General features: G+C 50.6%; 1 protein-coding gene across 1 annotated transcript; it reads left to right on the top strand.

Moving 5' to 3' along the window:
* The first annotated feature begins 1,161 nt into the window (after nucleotides 1–1,161).
* UHMK1 (U2AF homology motif kinase 1) lies at nucleotides 1,162–16,767 on the top strand. The gene is made up of 8 exons (XM_050900691.1): nucleotides 1,162–1,477; nucleotides 2,655–2,947; nucleotides 5,761–5,952; nucleotides 6,715–6,809; nucleotides 7,779–7,855; nucleotides 11,087–11,185; nucleotides 12,170–12,258; nucleotides 12,752–16,767. Exons 1-8 carry the CDS (start codon nucleotides 1,192–1,194, stop codon nucleotides 12,896–12,898), a joined length of 1,278 nt encoding a protein of 425 aa, XP_050756648.1. The 5' UTR covers nucleotides 1,162–1,191; the 3' UTR covers nucleotides 12,899–16,767.
* The last annotated feature ends 151 nt before the right edge of the window (nucleotides 16,768–16,918 follow it).

Here is a 16,918-nt window from a genome sequence, read left to right on the forward strand (position 1 = left end):
GGGCTCTGCAGTGCTCAGCCCCTGGGAAGGCCCCGCTCAAGAGCGAAGGAGACACCAGAGACGCACAGAGCCCGCGGCCGGCTGGCGGTCAGTGCTGAGGTATAACACACCCTGTGTATAATGTGATTACGCTGTGCATGGCCAATGCCACCCCACAAACAGAAATCTATATGAGTATGTATAAGTGTATGCTGCCTAGACCTACACTGCATTGTGTATGTTGATGGAAACAAGGGCTCATAGCCCCCTCTTTGAGGAACCAGCATCTTCCAACCCTGCCGATCAGAAGGGGACCTCACTGCTGGTCCAGTCCCTCTATTTATGTTGTCTAGGGTGTGTGTGTAGTTTGGGACAAAAGATGCAGATTGCACAATAAATTTTTTTTTTCTTTTTTACCCACTGACACGTAGCAGTCTGTTGTTGGGAGGGGACCACCTGCACCAGCTCGGTATAGCCCCGAAGCGCCTGATGAGGCCAGGGACCTGCCGGATGCTCCTGCGTGGGGGCTGCAGAGCAGAGGAGTGAGGCAGCGGCCCCGGGAGCCCCATGGAGCGGAGGGGTGCTGGGGAAAGCTGCCCTCCAGCACCAGGCTTGCTGGGGTGATGGCGGAGGATGACGGGGTCTGCCGTGTTAAAGCCACGGGGTTAAGGGAAATATCCCTCAACAGCACTACTAGAGGCCTGACACCTGCAAAGGGCACCCCCACCCCGGGAGCCAGGCCCAGCCACGGGGAGCCGGGGGATGCTGGGGGAGTTTGGCGGTGCCCAGGCTGGGGGGGTGACATGGCTGCCCTGCTGTGCTTGGCGCTGAGGGGACGGGACCCCCGGTTGGTGCCTGGGCTGAGGAGATGGGACCCCCGGGGGTGCTGAGGGGACGGGCCCCGGTGAGTGCCGGGGCTGAGGGGACAGGACCCCCCGTCAGTGCCCGGGCTGAGGGGACTGGATCCCGGGCGTACTGACCCCGTCCGCTCCCGGGCTGAGCGGACGGGAGCCCCGCGCGAAGCCCGCCCCGTTCCCGGCTCCGCCCCGCGCCGCGGGAGGGGAGGGACCGCCGGGCGGGGCCGCCGCCGCCCCGCCCCGTTTCCGGTGTCATGGCGGTCGGAGCGCGGCGGCAGCCGGGGCCGGGGCCGATCGCGCCGCAGCGGCGGGGCAGCGGGAGCGGCGGGGGGGCCATGTGAGGCAGGACGGCGCCATGTCGGGGTGCGTGTGGGGCGCGGCGCCGCTGCTGGAGGCGCTGGGCCGACTGTGGGAGGTGCAGGCGCCGCTGGGCAGCGGCTCCTCGGCCTCCGTCTACCGGGTGCGCTGCTGCGGGGACCCGCGGGCCCCCCCCGGCGCCGTCAAGGAGTTCGTGCCGCCCCCGCCGCGGCCCGGCCCCGCGCGCCGCCCCGGCGCCCGCCCGCCCGCCGCCGACTGCGCCGAGTACGGCTTCCGCAAGGAGCGCGCCGCGCTCGAGCACCTCCGCGGGCACCGCAACATCGGTAACGGCACCCCGGCACCCCCCCCCCGCCTCCTCCTCCGGCCTGGGCACCCCCTGACACCCCCCCCCCCCCCACTCCCCAAGCCCCCCTTCTTGGGGGGCCCCCGCAGGCACTCCCTATCCCCGGAGCGCTCCCCCCCCCCCCCGCCCCCCCCAAGACAGTCTCCCCAGAGCAAACTGGTGTCTCCAAACCGCCGCCCCCCCCAGCCAGGGAGGAGAACCCCCAACCCCTTTGGGAATATGGGTTCCCTCGCCCCCAAACCGACCCCCGCAGGCAGGTCTAGGGACCCCCAGACCAATGTGCCCCTTGGATTGGCACCCCTGGGCAGGCAGGTTTGAGGGCCCCTGGCCTGGACACCCCAAAGCAGCATGCCTGCGGTGGGTGCTTCCTGGTACCCCCTTGGGGCAGGCTCCTGGGTACCCCGCCTCTTCCCTGGGCTGGGGGCCTGCAGGTCACCCCCCCTCAGGGTGGGCAGGAGCGGGCAGGAGATGGGCGTCACCCTTTGGGTAGGCAGAGTAGGTCGCCGCAGGCAGGGCACCCCTAAGTCCTCTATTGGGCAGGGCTGCCCCAGCCGCCCCGGCAAGAGCCGTGCTGCCTACGGGGCAGCGGTGGGGCAGTGCCTGCCTGCTAGCCTGCCTGGCTCTGGCAGGAGCCCCTGGGCTGCCTGCGTGGGTGGGAATGAGCTTGGGAAGGGAGGAAGCCTGCATGTCGGCAGCGGCGGCTGCTGGAAGTCCCTAGGTTCTCCCAACACTGATTTTTTTTTTTGTCTGTGTGAAATGCTTTTTAATGCTGTAATATACCTAGACAGATGCAGGAAAAGGTTCGCAGATGTCCTAAAGAGAGCAGCACCACCTCCATTTTACCCACTGGGACCTGCGTATCCATGTCCCAGAGATTGTCCTGAGCAGGAGCGCCCAGCCCTATCACTTTAGCAGAGCCTGGCGGGGTGCTGTGAGACCGGCCTGTCCTCCAAAGCCCATAGGGGTGACACGGCTGGTTTTCCCTTGCTGCTTCCCTCTGAAGTCTGGTTCTCCATCTCTCTGAACATCACGCTTTGTAAAACAGATGAGCTGCCTCCTGCAGCTTTTGTGGTCTTCTGGGCAGTAGCGGAGAGCGGTGGGACGTGATGACCATGTAATTGCTCGTCACCAATGCCTGTCGATGTGTCTCACCGCAGTGACGCTGTACGGCGTGTTCACCAACCACTACTCTGCGAATGGCCCGTCTCGCTGTCTCCTGCTGGAGCTGCTGGACATCAGCGTGTCCGAGCTGCTGCTGCACTCCAGCAACCAGGGCTGCTCCATGTGGATGATCCAGCACTGCGCCCGAGACGTTCTCGAAGCCCTGGCTTTCCTGCACCACAAAGGCTATGTGCACGCAGACCTCAAGCCACGCAACATCCTGTGGAGCGCAGAGGAGGAGTGCTTTAAGCTCATTGACTTTGGACTTAGCTTCAAAGAGGGGAATCAGGTTTGGAACGTGCTGCTCTCGAAGCAGTTGGCTCTGTGTTGAGTTGTGCGGGTCTCTGATGCTTTTGGCTCATGAGTGTAGGAGTCGACGTGACCTGATCAGAGTAGTAGCTGAGCTGGTGCTGAGGGTTTCCTGGAACAGGCTAAAATGTTGTCTGGCCCCAGAAACAGAAGCTCATGTTCCCATTCTCCTTGCATGTCTCTGGTTTCTGTGGATGTCTTAGCCTTTGTGCTACACATGACCACGAATTCCAAAGTTAGTGATGCACTGAAAAAAGTGGTGTCTCAGCTTCCTGGAAAGTTTGCTAGTTTTCATGTGGTCAGACGAGTGGGAGCACCCAGATCTGTAGAATTTCTTTTTATCATCCCTTATCGTATGTAGTAGTAATCCAGGCTTCACCATCAGCCTCCCCAGTCAATTGCATTATCTCTGGCAGTGTCCTTGTGCTTGTCTTTACTTTCATCCTATCTTCAGCAGCTTCCCTTTTTCGGGAAGTCTGGATGTTTTTCTCTCATGTCATTGTGTTGACGAAAGCCCGTACTCTGGCTGTGGGTAGGCAGCGTCCATTCTTTACTGACACAGACAGATCTCTGCCTGTTCTGCTCTGCTTTTCCCGTTTGCTGGGCTTTCACTCCCTCTTCGTGCTGTCACTTTTTTGTTTTGGTGATACTGGGTTTTGTAAGTTTGTCCTTGCCCTTTTTATTCTCTTCCGTGGCCTCTGATGAAAGCAGAGAGCCTCAGGAGGTTCTGCTGTTGGCTTGATAGAACTTCCTTTCATCCCTCCCTCTCTCGGTAGTGGCCTGTGAGGGGTATCAGTAAAGCTTTTTCATCAGGTAGCCTCTTAGCAAATTTGCCTTTAATCACTGGGTGAGGGGCAGTAAGTCTAGTAAACGAGCTATGATTTTTCTGTGCAGACATTGTCCTGGCTTGTCCCTACTCCATGCACTTTACTTATTTAGAGTTTTTAAATTCATACACTTTTTTTCACTGGTTTACCTGGTATTGATGGTACAGCCCACTGAACTGTGAATATCAGAGGATTGTGTGGGTGACCTGCCTCTGAATTCTTTGGTTACAGGAGCTGTTTTTAATGTTTGTACTTCTTAACTCCTCCATGTTGTTCTTCAGTTCTCCCACGTTCTTGGCTGAACACTGGTTCATGCTGGTAATCTGTTGCTGTCTATCAGCAAAAAACGTTCTCCTGGTGTCCTGTGTCTAATGCAGATATTTTTTTTTTCCTTCAGGTCAGTGTTTTGCTGCTTGCTCTGTGAGTTGCGTCATAATAGTTGATCAGGTGTTTTATTTGCTTCTATGGTTCCTTCCAATCTGCTTTCTTTGGGCTGAGTTTCCTTTGCCCATTTTCAGAAATATGCTGGCTACATGGGTGAACCTTCTGATCCTGCTTTGAATGTGCACCAGGTATCAGCTTCCCCTCACCACCCCTGCCTTGGGCAGCAGCATACGTGCATGATTTCCTTATCTGAGTCAAGACTATACTGCTCTTATTTGTGACAACTCTGCCGAGCTTATTCTTGCATAACTTTTCCTGCCGTTACTGTTTAACAGAGAATGGCTGTACATAGAGCAAGGTCTCAGCCACTTATATCTCTCAAAATGCTTTAGATGGTAGGAGTGAAATTCCATCTCGCAGTTTTTGCTGGTGGCATTGACCACGGTGTTTTCTCTATCTCTGAATGTTGTTTGGTGAGGCTGCTAAACTGCTGCTTTTGCCATGCTAGAGGTTCTGCTCTTTGCTGATAGGAGGAGGGACACTGATGAGCAATTTGCGTGTCATAGAACACTTTTGAGCTCTGTTGTCTGAAAATGTCTTTTGTAAACTTTATTTTCAATCAGAGAACCAGATAATTTTGGTTTGAATATATTCCCCGGTAAGAATTCCCAATCCTGCGCCTTATCCAGGAAGCAGGCTTGCATATTCTTCTGTCATTCCTTGCGTCGCATCAAGGTGTCTAAAACGAGCCCTCCCATGTTAAAAAGACACAGCATGCAGTTTGGCTTTGGACACTTACAAGACTTGGCTAGACAAAGCGACAGCTGACTGATCGGGTATTGGCTGCGAGCAGGCGGCTGGGCTGGAGACCTTCAGAGCAGCCCCGCCAGCCAGCCCTTGTGTGATTCTATAATTTCCTGTTTTCTTTTAAGCAGGCAGCGTGTGGGCATTTTATTTTACTCTGCCAGCCACGGCAGCTGGGCAGGTATTGATTGCTGCAGCGCTTCTGGCTGCAAGGGGGAGCAGGAAGAGGTGCGTGGGAAGCGCCTTTAATAATCTCCTTGTCTGAGTGTTAGGTGCCTGCTTCGTTCTTTTAACGTTTTGTTCCAGAGAACATCAGTACTTGAATAATGGCAGCTGTTCTGATCCTCGCTGTTCAGACCGGGCTGTTTGTGCTCTCACGCAGCCGACGTGAGAGCATGTTGTGGGTGTTCGACCCTTATCCTGAAATTTCCAGCATCTTCTGCACTTATGAGAGGTTAATGGGCCAGTCTGCAGTGACATCCAGCCTCTTCCTCCCAGCAGTGCTGTCTTTCAGAGAGATCAGATGTTAGTGGGATGCCTGCTGTTTTGCTGGGAGATGTTTTCTCTTCCAGTCGGTCTTGTTTTTTTCCTCATCAACACAGCAGTATAGCGAGTTGAACTGCCTGCCTAACACAACTGGCTGTACAATGCTTTCTGTCAATTTAGCAATAGTATTTTGGTGACACATTTGGAAGGGCCTCTGTGAACTGATTTAAGGATAGAGTGGAGAACCTGAATCTGGAAAATTAACTTTTTATGTGTGTTTGATCTTCTGTAGGATGTGAAATATATTCAAACAGACGGGTATCGGGCTCCAGAGGCAGAACTGCAGAACTGCCTGGCACAGGCAGGGCTCCAGAGTGAGACGGAGTGTACTTCTGCTGTGGATCTGTGGAGTCTGGGAATTGTTTTACTGGAAATGTTCTCAGGAATGAAACTGAAACATACAGTCCAATCTCAGGAATGGAAGGTGAGTGAGAGCTGCTGCGGGCATTTTTCCTTGCACCAAACGAGTCCTCCTGCTTCTTGTTTGTAACCTGGATTTGTGAGGTAGCACCTGGCAACTAGAGGGTGTTTCCAGGATGTTTTTCTAATCCTATTGCCTTGAGAATTAAGGTTCCAGAGCCTTAAAGACCTGCCTGCCCTGTGGGACTGGCATGTCTGAATGCTGCCTGTGTTCAGGTTAGTGAATCTTGCCAAGATTTGGGAGGTGAGTTGCGCTGGCTGTAGTGTGGCACAGAAGGACGAATGAAATTGATGACTGATGGCTGCCAGCTAGTTCAGCAGCACAATGACAGAGGAATTATTTGCTGGTTTTAGTCTAACGTTAGCTCTAATTTGCGGATATTGTCGTAAGTCTATATCCTGAGAAAACAAGAGGAAGGCTCTGTGTTGTGAGCCTGACTCTGTCCTCTCTTCTGTATGAAGTAATTTAGTTTTGTGTTCCCCTTCCTAGTAAGAGTATCCTTTCAGCATCATAACGTCCACAGTAACAGCGAATTTGCCTGTGCGTGGAAATTTCCAGCTTTCGCACAGGCAAATGGGAAAAACTTCATCTGATGTGGGCCTGCTGATTTAACCTGTGAGGCTGGAGCATTGGGGATCTCTCACAAAATGCCACAGTACCAGAGCCCTCTGCGTCCAGTCCAGAAAATGATGGGATATTGCAAGCTTTGCACTGGTCTTTTTTTTTTTTTTTTCCTCCCTAAGCACTGTTTCGTTTTCTTTCCAGACAAACAGTTCTGCCATCATTGATCGCATATTTGCCAGTGAAGGGGTGGTTAATTCAGCCATTCCAGCTTATCACCTTAGAGACCTTATCAAAAGGTATCTTATCATATTTACTAACTGTTGCTTAAAGATGTGCTCTGTAAAGTCTTGTGCCTTGCTCTTGGTAACTTAGAGCCCACACCTAACACTTTTTTTTTTTTTTTTTTTAAATCTCCCTGCCACTGTGCTAGTAACAAGTGCAAGCGTTAGCAGAGATGCTTCAGCTCATCTGGTTTTAGCACAGTTTGGAGTAAGCACATAAAGAATATCAGTCATGATGTTAATCATTTGCTGTTTCAGTGGTTTGCACTTCCTGCCAATGAGGTTATATTTGGAGAAAACTGGAGACTTTGCTGCTTTAGGGGAGTGTTGTCAGAAACAAGGGAGGGGGGCAGACAGTGCTGCTTCTCCACTGCTGTCAAGATTCAAATGCACTTGTGCAGCTTTCTAGTGAGAGGTCTGCCAAGGGGATTGTTTTCACTGTCCTGTGACTCTGCTCTGAGGCTACAGAGTGAGTGAGGACACAAGTTGGCAGAAATAGCATCAGGAGCCACTGGTAAAGCCAAGTAGGGGATGTTCTCAGGCAAGCCCTGGGCTATTAGCTGCTTTGAATCCCATTTGTGGAAAGATGTGGGAGCTCCTTGGAGTGCGATCACTTTCATGAGACTGCATGTGTGCCTGAGACATGGGCTGAATGGCCTGGGGAGGAGACGTGGGCTGAATGGCCTGGGGAGGTGGAGCTGGAACATGTCGTGTTCCTTGTGAACTTGTAAGTGAGCAACTTCCATCATTTGGTGCTGAGAGACATCGAGAAGGAAAGCCTACTGTACCACGTACCCAAAATGCTTTCAGGGGATCCTTCTGGTGTGCTTCAGCTGTGAATTGGAAGATGTGCTTCTCACTCTTCTGTTTGTACCATAAGCACCCCAAAGATAGGGTTTTCCTCTGTACTGGCTTCCAACCTGAGTTGAATTTGTCGATGCAGAAATGTCACATGCAAGAGCATAAGGGTGTCTTCTCTTCCAGCATGCTTCATTGTGACCAAGGAAAGCGAGCCTCCGCTGAGAAGGCTTTATGCAGCCCATTCTTCAGCATTCCCTTTGGTAAGCTGTGCACGTCGCCCCTGCTCGCGGCTTTCTCAGCATGTACTGGAAGCAGCACAGAGTGCAGTTAAATGGTGTTGTTTCTGCTTCTGGCCTCGTCGCTGCTCCTTTGCTCTTTGTGGCGCTCGCCAGCCCTCTGTGGTACCACAGCAGGAGTGATGCCTGTGCTCTCAGTGCTGCCCTGCCGCTCTAGCCCTGCGGGCTGTCACTTTTCCCTGGTTGGACACCCATTAAATTCTGCCCAGATCAAACTGACCAGGAGTGTGTTGGCAGCAGCATTCATCTGAGGGGGCAGAAATAACCAAGGTATTTACCTAATATTGTGACTGTTAAGGTGCTTTTGAAGAGTGCAGTGCTCTTTATGGTGAGTGGATGGTTTTTCTCATGCCAAGTGTTTCCCAGTTCAGAAGCCAGGAATGTGAGTGACTAGGGCAGTGGCTGGTGGTAGCATCTGCTGCTGCCTCCTCTGCACAGGTCGAATAGTCCCAGTGTGTTCTCATGGTGTGAGCCTATTTTTGCAGTGACTGGCCTGCCTCTTCTGGTGCCTGTGTGGCAGGTCATGGACAGATGTCACTGTTGCTTTCATCTGGCACTTTCTCTTCAATTTAATAAAATGTTGGTGTTTCCCCAGGACTCCCCCATGTGGGTTGCAGGCTGTCAGCAAAAGATGGGCTGAGACCGCCCTGTTGAGGCTCGTATCCCTCCCTGTTTTCTGTTCCAAAAACAACACGGTAGCAGTCTCCAGAGCTTGTCTGCTTTCAAGAACACCAGTGAAGAACTCTGCATCCAGCTTTTCTGCAGCATGAATTAATGCTTCAGGCATGCAGCTTCTGGCTGGACTAGCATTTTTCCCTTGAATCTTAGCCCTGCTTTTCTTAAGCTGCTTGGTGTACCTTGCAGGGAAGGTTAAGTATTGCCTCTTGAGGTCACGTCAAGATACTGGCATTCCTGTGTATTAGTAAAGGCAACAAACTCGTTTCTGTTTTCAGACTTCTCTCAGTCTCAGAAACGGGGACTGTTGTAATCAAAGCCACCTTCTGTGGCTGAACCTTGCAGCCAGTATTGCTTTAGAGCAGAGGGAATAGTGTATTGGCAGTGCTTTCTGGTCTAGTGTTAAACACACAGACCTCTAACTGTACCTAAGAAGGTGCTTCTGTGGTTAGTGCTACAAGTTTATATAACAGCTTCAATTTTTCTTAGTTCTCTTTGCTGGTTCTCTTCTTTGCCAAACTTGTACATACGCTTGTCTGCACAAAGAAGCATTTACTGTTGCTTTCCTAGGAAGTCAGAAAATGATTTGTCATTGCCTTTCACTTGGACACGGTTTTTCTGTTTAGAGCAAAGACAGCTGAGAATGGCTTTCCTTGTCACGTACAGCCAAGTCTTGACTTTCCAGTTCATCAGCTTCTTTCCTGAGCTGCTCGCAGGCAGCTGTGTCAGTGTGGTTGGTATCACCTGGCAGTTTGAAGAGGAGCAGAGGGACTGGGCAAAAAGTACCTCCTAGGGCAGAAGGGTATTGCAAGAAATGCATTTGTCACTTGGTTACAGGAAGACCAGGTGGCTCTGAGTCCTAGGGGTTGGTTTGTCTCCCTCTCTGAAAAAAGACATGTGAAATGAAGGACAGACTTACTTGAATAAAAGGGGCAGCATATAAGACTGAGGCGACACTTAAATGTTCTTTCAGTCCCTGGTTCATCTGACGTTGTCTCTTGGTTGCCAACGGTCCTGTGGAAGAATGGTCCCAGAGGTTCGCTTGGAGCTGGAACATGCCTGGTTATCTGAATGCAGCACATTTCTTCGAAGGGCTGTCCCTGAGCGCTGTCTGGACATTGTCTAGACTGATAAGGCCTTTCTTACTCTAAGCTTTTCATAAGGACTCTTCCATGTCAGGCAGGAGGAGATTTATAGCATGTGTGCTCGTCTTTCATCTCCTCTTGCACTATGAAATCAACGACTTCTGTCTATGCCTGGCAGAGATGTCAGCTCCCTCATACATATTGTGTGCTTAGCTTGGAAAAGTATTTCCAAGGAAATAATAGCCCACTATCTTTGCAAACGTAGTCAGAAGGCTCAGACTGGAGAATTGGAGACATTTCTTCCCTTTTCTGTCTCCTCTCTCACTGTCAAGTGGGAGAACTGTGAGGTACTGCTATTGTGTTCGGCTACTGTAGCTGCCAATACAAATAAAAACATTAACGCTCTCCAAGTACTGCAAGTTGGGCTCCCGGATCTTAAGTTCATGACTGGCCTGCCAGTCCCTTTCAGGAACATGAAATCAAGCTTTTGTCCCTGGAGAAGTGACACTGTCCCTGCTGCTTTGAGTGTCTAGGGGACTGGGTGTCCTCTCAGATGTGACTTTCATAGTACGGCGTTAGTCTGTCCACCTTGGCTGTTTCCTTCTTCCACAGTAGTATCTATGCTACGCTGTTCCAGGCCATCCTGGAGCTGCTTGTTTTCTAGAGCGAAGTGCCTCATGGCAGCAGGCTTTACTTCTGCTCCTGTAAAGTTGTTCACAGTCTCACAGCTCACCGACCTCGTGGCCACCCTCTTGTGGCCATGCCTTATTCTATAGCACTGCGTTGTTTAAGTAACTAAGTAGTTTTCCCCATTTCTGTTGCAGGATTGTATGGTGGTCTTCAAAACAGTGCATTGCAGTTGGATTTTGAAGGGGGGAAGGTTTACATGGTGTTTAGGGAAGAACTGAAAGATATCCTAGAGAGAACTGAGGCTTGTGCCTTAGTATAGCTTAAGAATTGGAGTTACAGTAGCTGGCTGGCCTGTTTTCAGCTTGTCTGGTAGCAGCAACAGGAGAGGCAGGTTGCAGAGTAGTTCTTTCATCTTCTTGCATCTCCATATATACGGGGCCGTTTGCTCAACTAGCATAGCTCTTGAGGTCACATCAATTTCTGAATCTGAGCTAAGTAGACATAACTCTGGTCTTAATTTCTGCTAGCTTTGTAATTTTAAAAGCAATTTCACGTGCTGGCCTCAGTATAATTCCAGAGTGCACTGAACCCTTCAGAAGAGTCTCTCAGTGCACAGGTGAAGGCACGCTGGAAACAGGGAGAATAGAGGCTGTAAATGCAGGTAATAGTGGAGAGAAGCAAAACTGCACTGCAAAGAGCAGTAAGTGCTTGTGTATGATAGTGCGTATTGAGTCAACTTCCTGTTTTCTTGCTCCTTTGGACTTTGATTTCTTTTCTTTTCTCAAATTCTGTGGGTGTCAAACAGCTCCCCATATCGAAGATTTGGTGATGCTCCCCACGCCTGTGCTGAGGCTGCTAAATGTTCTAAGCGATGCTTCTCTGCAGTGCGAAGAAGAATATGAAGGTTGGTGCAAGCCGTGCAATTCCCATATAGCAATGTCATCTTACAGACTGTTTTGTTTGGCTTTGGGGATGCAAGAGCAAGCAGAAGAGCAATTAATAGGCACAAGAACAGCGAACAAAGAGCTGCTCAGCTGAGATTTGGTACCAAGTGGGTCAACTGCAGCAACAGAGAATAGACTAAGGGATTGAGACAGAAAGCAGAGCTTGTAGTGAGTTCTTGAAAGATCCCAGATTTTAAAAAAAAAAAAAAAAAAAAAAAAAAAAGAAAAAAGTTTATTTTGATTTTCTTCTTTGGTTAAATGCCCACAGACCTCACAATGTGTTTGTGGCTCTGAGCTTCTGCTGGACACGTGCAGGACTCTGGAGCCCAGCAGCAGAGATCCTTAAAAGTTTGCTAATGAACTTATCCAAGATCTCAGCAGAGAACTGAAACATGTCGTTGGTGTTCTTAAACTGTAGCAAAAACTATACGTGGTAGGTGGCAAGGCATGTCGGTGGAATTTGCATTTCTGCTTGCTCTCAAATCCATGTGAGTGGCAAAAGCTAGAGAACTCTGGGGATGTGAGTTTAAAAGGCCGGGTTCTGCTCACACAAAGAAGGGTTTGTGGCAGCTACTTTAGTTTCCCTCCTCTAAGTGCCATAACAAAAAAAAAAAAGCATTCTCAAATCCCAAATGTTGTAGCTACTGGAAGGCCAGGCTTTGTGCGCAAGGAAAAGCACTGTCTATGTGCTCCAAACCCTGCTGTCGGGGATTCACTGCCTGCAGGTCTGTGTTCCTGAGCCTCAGTTCAGATACTTTGTCTCATTATGCAGCCATTAAGCAGTGTCAGCTTCTGCCATGGCACCTCTCAATTGTTTATTTTAAATTGAGAAGAAAAGGCTATTTGTTGACTGAGTGTTCTTGATGTGTTCATCTGGCTTTCGTTTGTTTCTTGGCTCATCCTAGTTTGCAAAGTGAAAGACAACCAGCTCTTTCCTTTCTCAGATATCCTGGAAGACATAAGGGAGGAGTGTCAGAAATATGGACCGGTGGTTTCCTTGCTTATTCCAAAGGAGAATCCTGGTAAAGGCCAAGTAAGTGAATGGAGGGAAGAGGCTGTGTATTCCCACATACACTCCATGTGCTGCAGGACTGTTGCTCAGCTCCTGGAAATCTCCTGGCTGATGACAGTGCTAAAAATAGCTGTTTATCTTGAAGGACAGCACAAGTTCCTTCCTGGTTATGTAAGGGTGCCTAACCTGGGAGATGCCCGAACAGCTTTAGCAGGGAAGCTGGGATATGGGAGGGAAGGGGAGAAGCCAGTGGGTGGGAGAGGAAGCGTTGAGGCTGTAGAGCATCATTATACTTTCTCCCACCTTACCAAACACGCTCCCCTTAAAAATGAGGAGCAAGAGATGAAATTCCAGTTCAGAGATGCAGCTCCTTCCTTTTTAGCTCCACTGCTCTGGGCTCAACCAAGGATAGAGGGGGAAAATTTGTTCAGGAACTGTTTCCCCCGTTGCAGGGGTGGGAGGGGGCAAGTGGCATGCTGCACTGGAAGTCCTATTTCTCTTCTCTCTCTTGCAGGTCTTTGTTGAATATGCAAATGCTGGTGATTCCAAAGCTGCCCAAAAAATGCTGACTGGAAAGATTTTTGATGGCAAGTTTGTTGTGGCTACGTTTTACCCACTGAGTGCCTATAAGAGAGGATATCTGTACCAAAACTTGCTGTAGGCAGTAGCAACAATCAGGAGAGTTGTCTTGCTCCTCTTCCTCACGTGTTTTACAGTTGAATGTACAAAAGAGCTTCCTAGCCCTGCTTTTGAGTCATCTGTGAAGAAGAGATGCAAAGGACTTAACTGGGCTTTGAAACCTTTACTGCTGCTTTGTGATGTGCAGAGGAGGCCGGGATGGCTTTCAGCGTGTGCTTGTGTGTGTGTTGTGCTTGCTCGTTTACATTGGGTGTGTGGCTTTGCCCCGGCGGGCGCTCGGGTGGCAGGAGCGGTGACTGTGGGAGCCTGGGAGGCCGAGCAGATCTTGGCAAGCGCTTTTACGTGATTTGAAGTGAGACCATTTAAAGTCTTGGCCTTAGCACTTGACTTTGCTCTAGGGAGAGGATTTCTTTGTTAAGCTTTCCTATAACACATGTGCTCTTCTCCAGTGTGGGGGAGGAGGAGGAAGGCTTCCCTGCTTTTTGTTGCTATCTATAATAAAGAAGCAGAAGCACCATCCTCTCTAAACCAGACCAGGAGGACTTTGAGTCTTCACATCACGTAGAGCAGAGGGAGGCAGTGAAATCAGATCTGCTGAGCCTACGGCGTTACCCTGTTGCCGCCTCGTGACCCGAGAAGAGCCATCCGTCTGACCTGGCACAGATGGCATGCTGGGCTTAGGCAGCGAGGTGTGGGTGACGCTGCCTGCGGTGAGCTGAACTTGCCTGTATGCCTGGGGTGGGCAGGGACTGATGGTGGATACGTGTCATCAGAGCAGTGCCAGCCTCAGTCCCGACACAACCTGTAAGCACTTTGTAGCCTGAGGTGATGTGAAAACGCTGTCGTGTGGAGTCATCTTTCTGGCATATGCCCTGTGCTGGCACTGATGCTCCCTAGCTCTGATGCCAAATCATCTGTAAGCATCTTTAGGTGATATTATTGGAAAGGAATGCTACAGCACTCAGTATTCTTTGTGTCTCAGCAGGACTCCTGCCCTGCAAGTCTTAGAAGAAAGAACAAATATTTGTCTGTCGTAGGTCCCACGCTTGGCTTTTCTGTGTTGTGCGTTTTGGTTTTGCATTAACCCATTAGACTTGTAGATTAGAAGCACTGACACTTTTGGTCCTTCATAGGTTACACAAAGGGCCTGAGGCAATCTGAGATCCTGTACGGAAAGGGCTCGGTCAGTCATCAGACTTGACTGGCTAGGAGAAGGTCTTTCCCAGTGTCAGGGACAACAGCCACATGCTTTTGGAGGAAAAAAAAACTGGGCAAGCAGCATCACTGCTCCCCTCAGCATGCTCTCTGGTCACGTGGCTTCAATGCACAGGCAGAAGCTCGCTCGCGCCGCTGCCAGCGTGGGGTAGGTGGTGGCTGTTTCCCAGGGGGGTGCAAACCCATACACCCAGCGGAGCCTCTCCCTGCAGGGGTGGCCACTTTGCTCCTGGCAAGCGCAGCATGAAACAGCCCTACTTAGAGGGGGACCAGCCTGTTCTGGCTTGTGGCCTAGTACCAGTTTTAGTGAGGAGGAGAGCCCTTGTGGATTCTTTTCTCCAGCTGAAATACTTGCAGGCAGCTGCCTGAACCATCTCTGACCTTCCCTGGAATAATACCTGAATTACCTTGCAGTTTACTTTTTGCATCTTGCTGATGCTGGACTTGCTGGAATCCTGCACTTAAAAGTTCCTCTTGATTTTTGCCCTGTGCGCGCATGTGCGGTGTGTCAGGATCCAATGTCTGTCGCGTTTCACGAGTCTGAGTTCCTCTCTGTACTGGTGTAGAGTCCTGTCTACTGTGGCCCTTCCCAAACTCCCCCAGAAAGGACCAATCTCTGAATTTTTCTGTTGCCTTTGAGGTGGTAGGTTTTCCAGGAAAAAAAAAAAATCCCGCAATGAGTTTTAAGGTGTGATTTGCTGATCAGACTTTTTCTGGGAATGATGCTACTTTGGTGTACATAGCTGTAAAGCAGCTTTGCATAGATGAGGTGTGTGATTCATTGCTTTTAATTTAACTGTCCTTGCAGTGAAGCACCTTTAGTGTCTGGGAGGAATTGGATGATTAACTGGGTGAGGGTTTTTCCTATGTGAAGAGCAGAGTGTAAAGTACTCTAAGTATTGGTAGGTATTGACTGACCTCCTTGGCTCTGAGTTGTTGCTGTCCCTGGCGGGCTGAGCCAGGGGTGAAAGCACTTTGGCCCAGAAATTCACGTGTTGAATGCCATCACGTCAGCAGCATTAAGCTGGCTGCATGTGTGCCTGTCAGCTGGCAGAAGCAGACCCAAGAGCTCCTGCCCTGCTGAGTGACAGCCTGTGTGGGGACATGGGGAGCTCCCCTGGGTGCAGGGTGTGAGGTCTGTCACCTACAACAGTACCGGGACAGGGAGATGCCAGGGTGCAGGTGCAGAACTTAAATGCATTTAAGTTCTCACATGCATTTGTCTAGGACTGTGAGCTGCTCTGTCATCTTCCAAGCATATCTCTTTTTCAGTCAGAATTATGCTTTGGGTTTGCAACTAAAGATAAAGAGCTGTGCCAGGATGAATCTGTAGAGAGGAGCTACAACCTGTTCTTGCAGCATGGTAGAGCTGTTCCACCAGAGTTTGGCTGGGTTTTTGTTCAGCTGCTTTAATAGGAGCTAAATAAATCTTCCAAGATGCAAACTCCCGCTACCAGATTTTCTCTCCAGATGCTCATTGACCAGGCTTGAGCACTGAGCTGGGCAAAAACCCCAAAGCTGCTTTTTTTTATTTTCCTCCTGGCAAGAGTTGAAGATGCTGATCTCTGTCCTGTCACTGGATCCAGCCCCTGGCTTCCCTCTGCAGGCTGTGGGGTACAGGGAGGTTTAGAAGCTCCTCGGAGCAGAAGCATTTTATCATTATCCCTCACCCTCTGCCTTCAAAGCCTTTTTCTGTCAAGCTGAAGCTCACTCTGGTGTCTCAGCGATCTATTGGTGGCTTGGCGTAAGTTTCAGCCCTGCTAAAACCTGTGAGTTTCTTAGCTCTAGATTGTATCTGAAGTGTGCACGGTGATTCAATCCGAGGCATCTTGTCATGGTGTGTGCCTGGATGGGCCTGGCTTTCCTTATCTCCAGATTACTGCCTGCTTGAGCTGCAGAAGTGTTGAGGCTTTCCACTCAGATGCTCACTGGGTTTCTTGGTCTGTGCTGTGCTCCCTCCCAATAGCCCTCAGCATAGCACCGACCTATGTAGTCCTAGCTAGGCGACATCTAGATGTGAAAACCCGCAGGCTGCCTTTGAGGGAGAGATCTGCTTTGGGGAGGAAAGGGATGAAAGATGAAGCCTCTGGAGACAGCCAGGAAAGGTTGGCGCTGCTCTGGTGGGATGCCAGGGCACGCACCCGGCCCTCCTCCCCGGGAGGAGGCAGTCCAAGGGGCTGCATCCCCTTGGAGCGTGTGTGTGAACGGGAAACATGTTGGTGCTCTGCTATTCCTTGGTGATGTTTGGGTTTCATAGCTGATCTGACACGAAATGTCACTGCCAATCGAAGAGTAGCTGTCCTTCCTCTGCCACCAATGTCTCTGTGGGAGCAACGAGGGAGAGAGAAAGTTCTTTGCACTTCCACCTATTTATTATATGCAAGGACAGTAACTGGTTTTTAAATCGCTGGCCGAAGCACAAGTCGGCTCCGATCTTAGTTGTATTCCTAATTTTATTCTCACTGGTCTCCAGCCTCCTAACACCATAGCCTGAGCACCGTGTTGCACCCGAGTTGTCTTTCCAGAGCGTTCAGTACACTTCCTCCCGCTGTGCCGGATCCTGTAACCACGTGCCTCCCTTCGGGTTAGATGTCAACCGTTGTATCCCGTCACGCACCGTTGCTGAGCAGATGTGTGCTTGATACAGATGATTAATAAATGATGCTTCAGTACGAAGTGGTTGTCCAGCATGCTCTTCTTGTGGGACCGCCGGTGAAATGCCACGGAGCTGAGCAAGTTCTCTGTCACCCTGGGCCAGGGTGCCTGTCTGGGGGGGACAGGGCTGTGACCCAGCCATGGTGGCACCGGCATCTTGTGCTTGGCACCT

This window comes from Gymnogyps californianus, chromosome 8, assembly GCF_018139145.2.
Source record: "Gymnogyps californianus isolate 813 chromosome 8, ASM1813914v2, whole genome shotgun sequence".
Taxonomy (NCBI): Eukaryota; Metazoa; Chordata; class Aves; order Accipitriformes; family Cathartidae; genus Gymnogyps; species Gymnogyps californianus.

Coding starts and splice junctions, on each gene's coding strand:
- UHMK1 (XM_050900691.1), top strand. CDS start 1,192: ATGTCGGGGTGCGTGTGGGGCGCGGCGCCGCTGCTGGAGGCGCTGGGC. Junction 2,948..5,760: donor GCTTCAAAGAGGGGAATCAG/GTTTGGAACGTG, acceptor GATCTTCTGTAG/GATGTGAAATATATTCAAAC. Junction 5,953..6,714: donor TCCAATCTCAGGAATGGAAG/GTGAGTGAGAGC, acceptor TTTTCTTTCCAG/ACAAACAGTTCTGCCATCAT.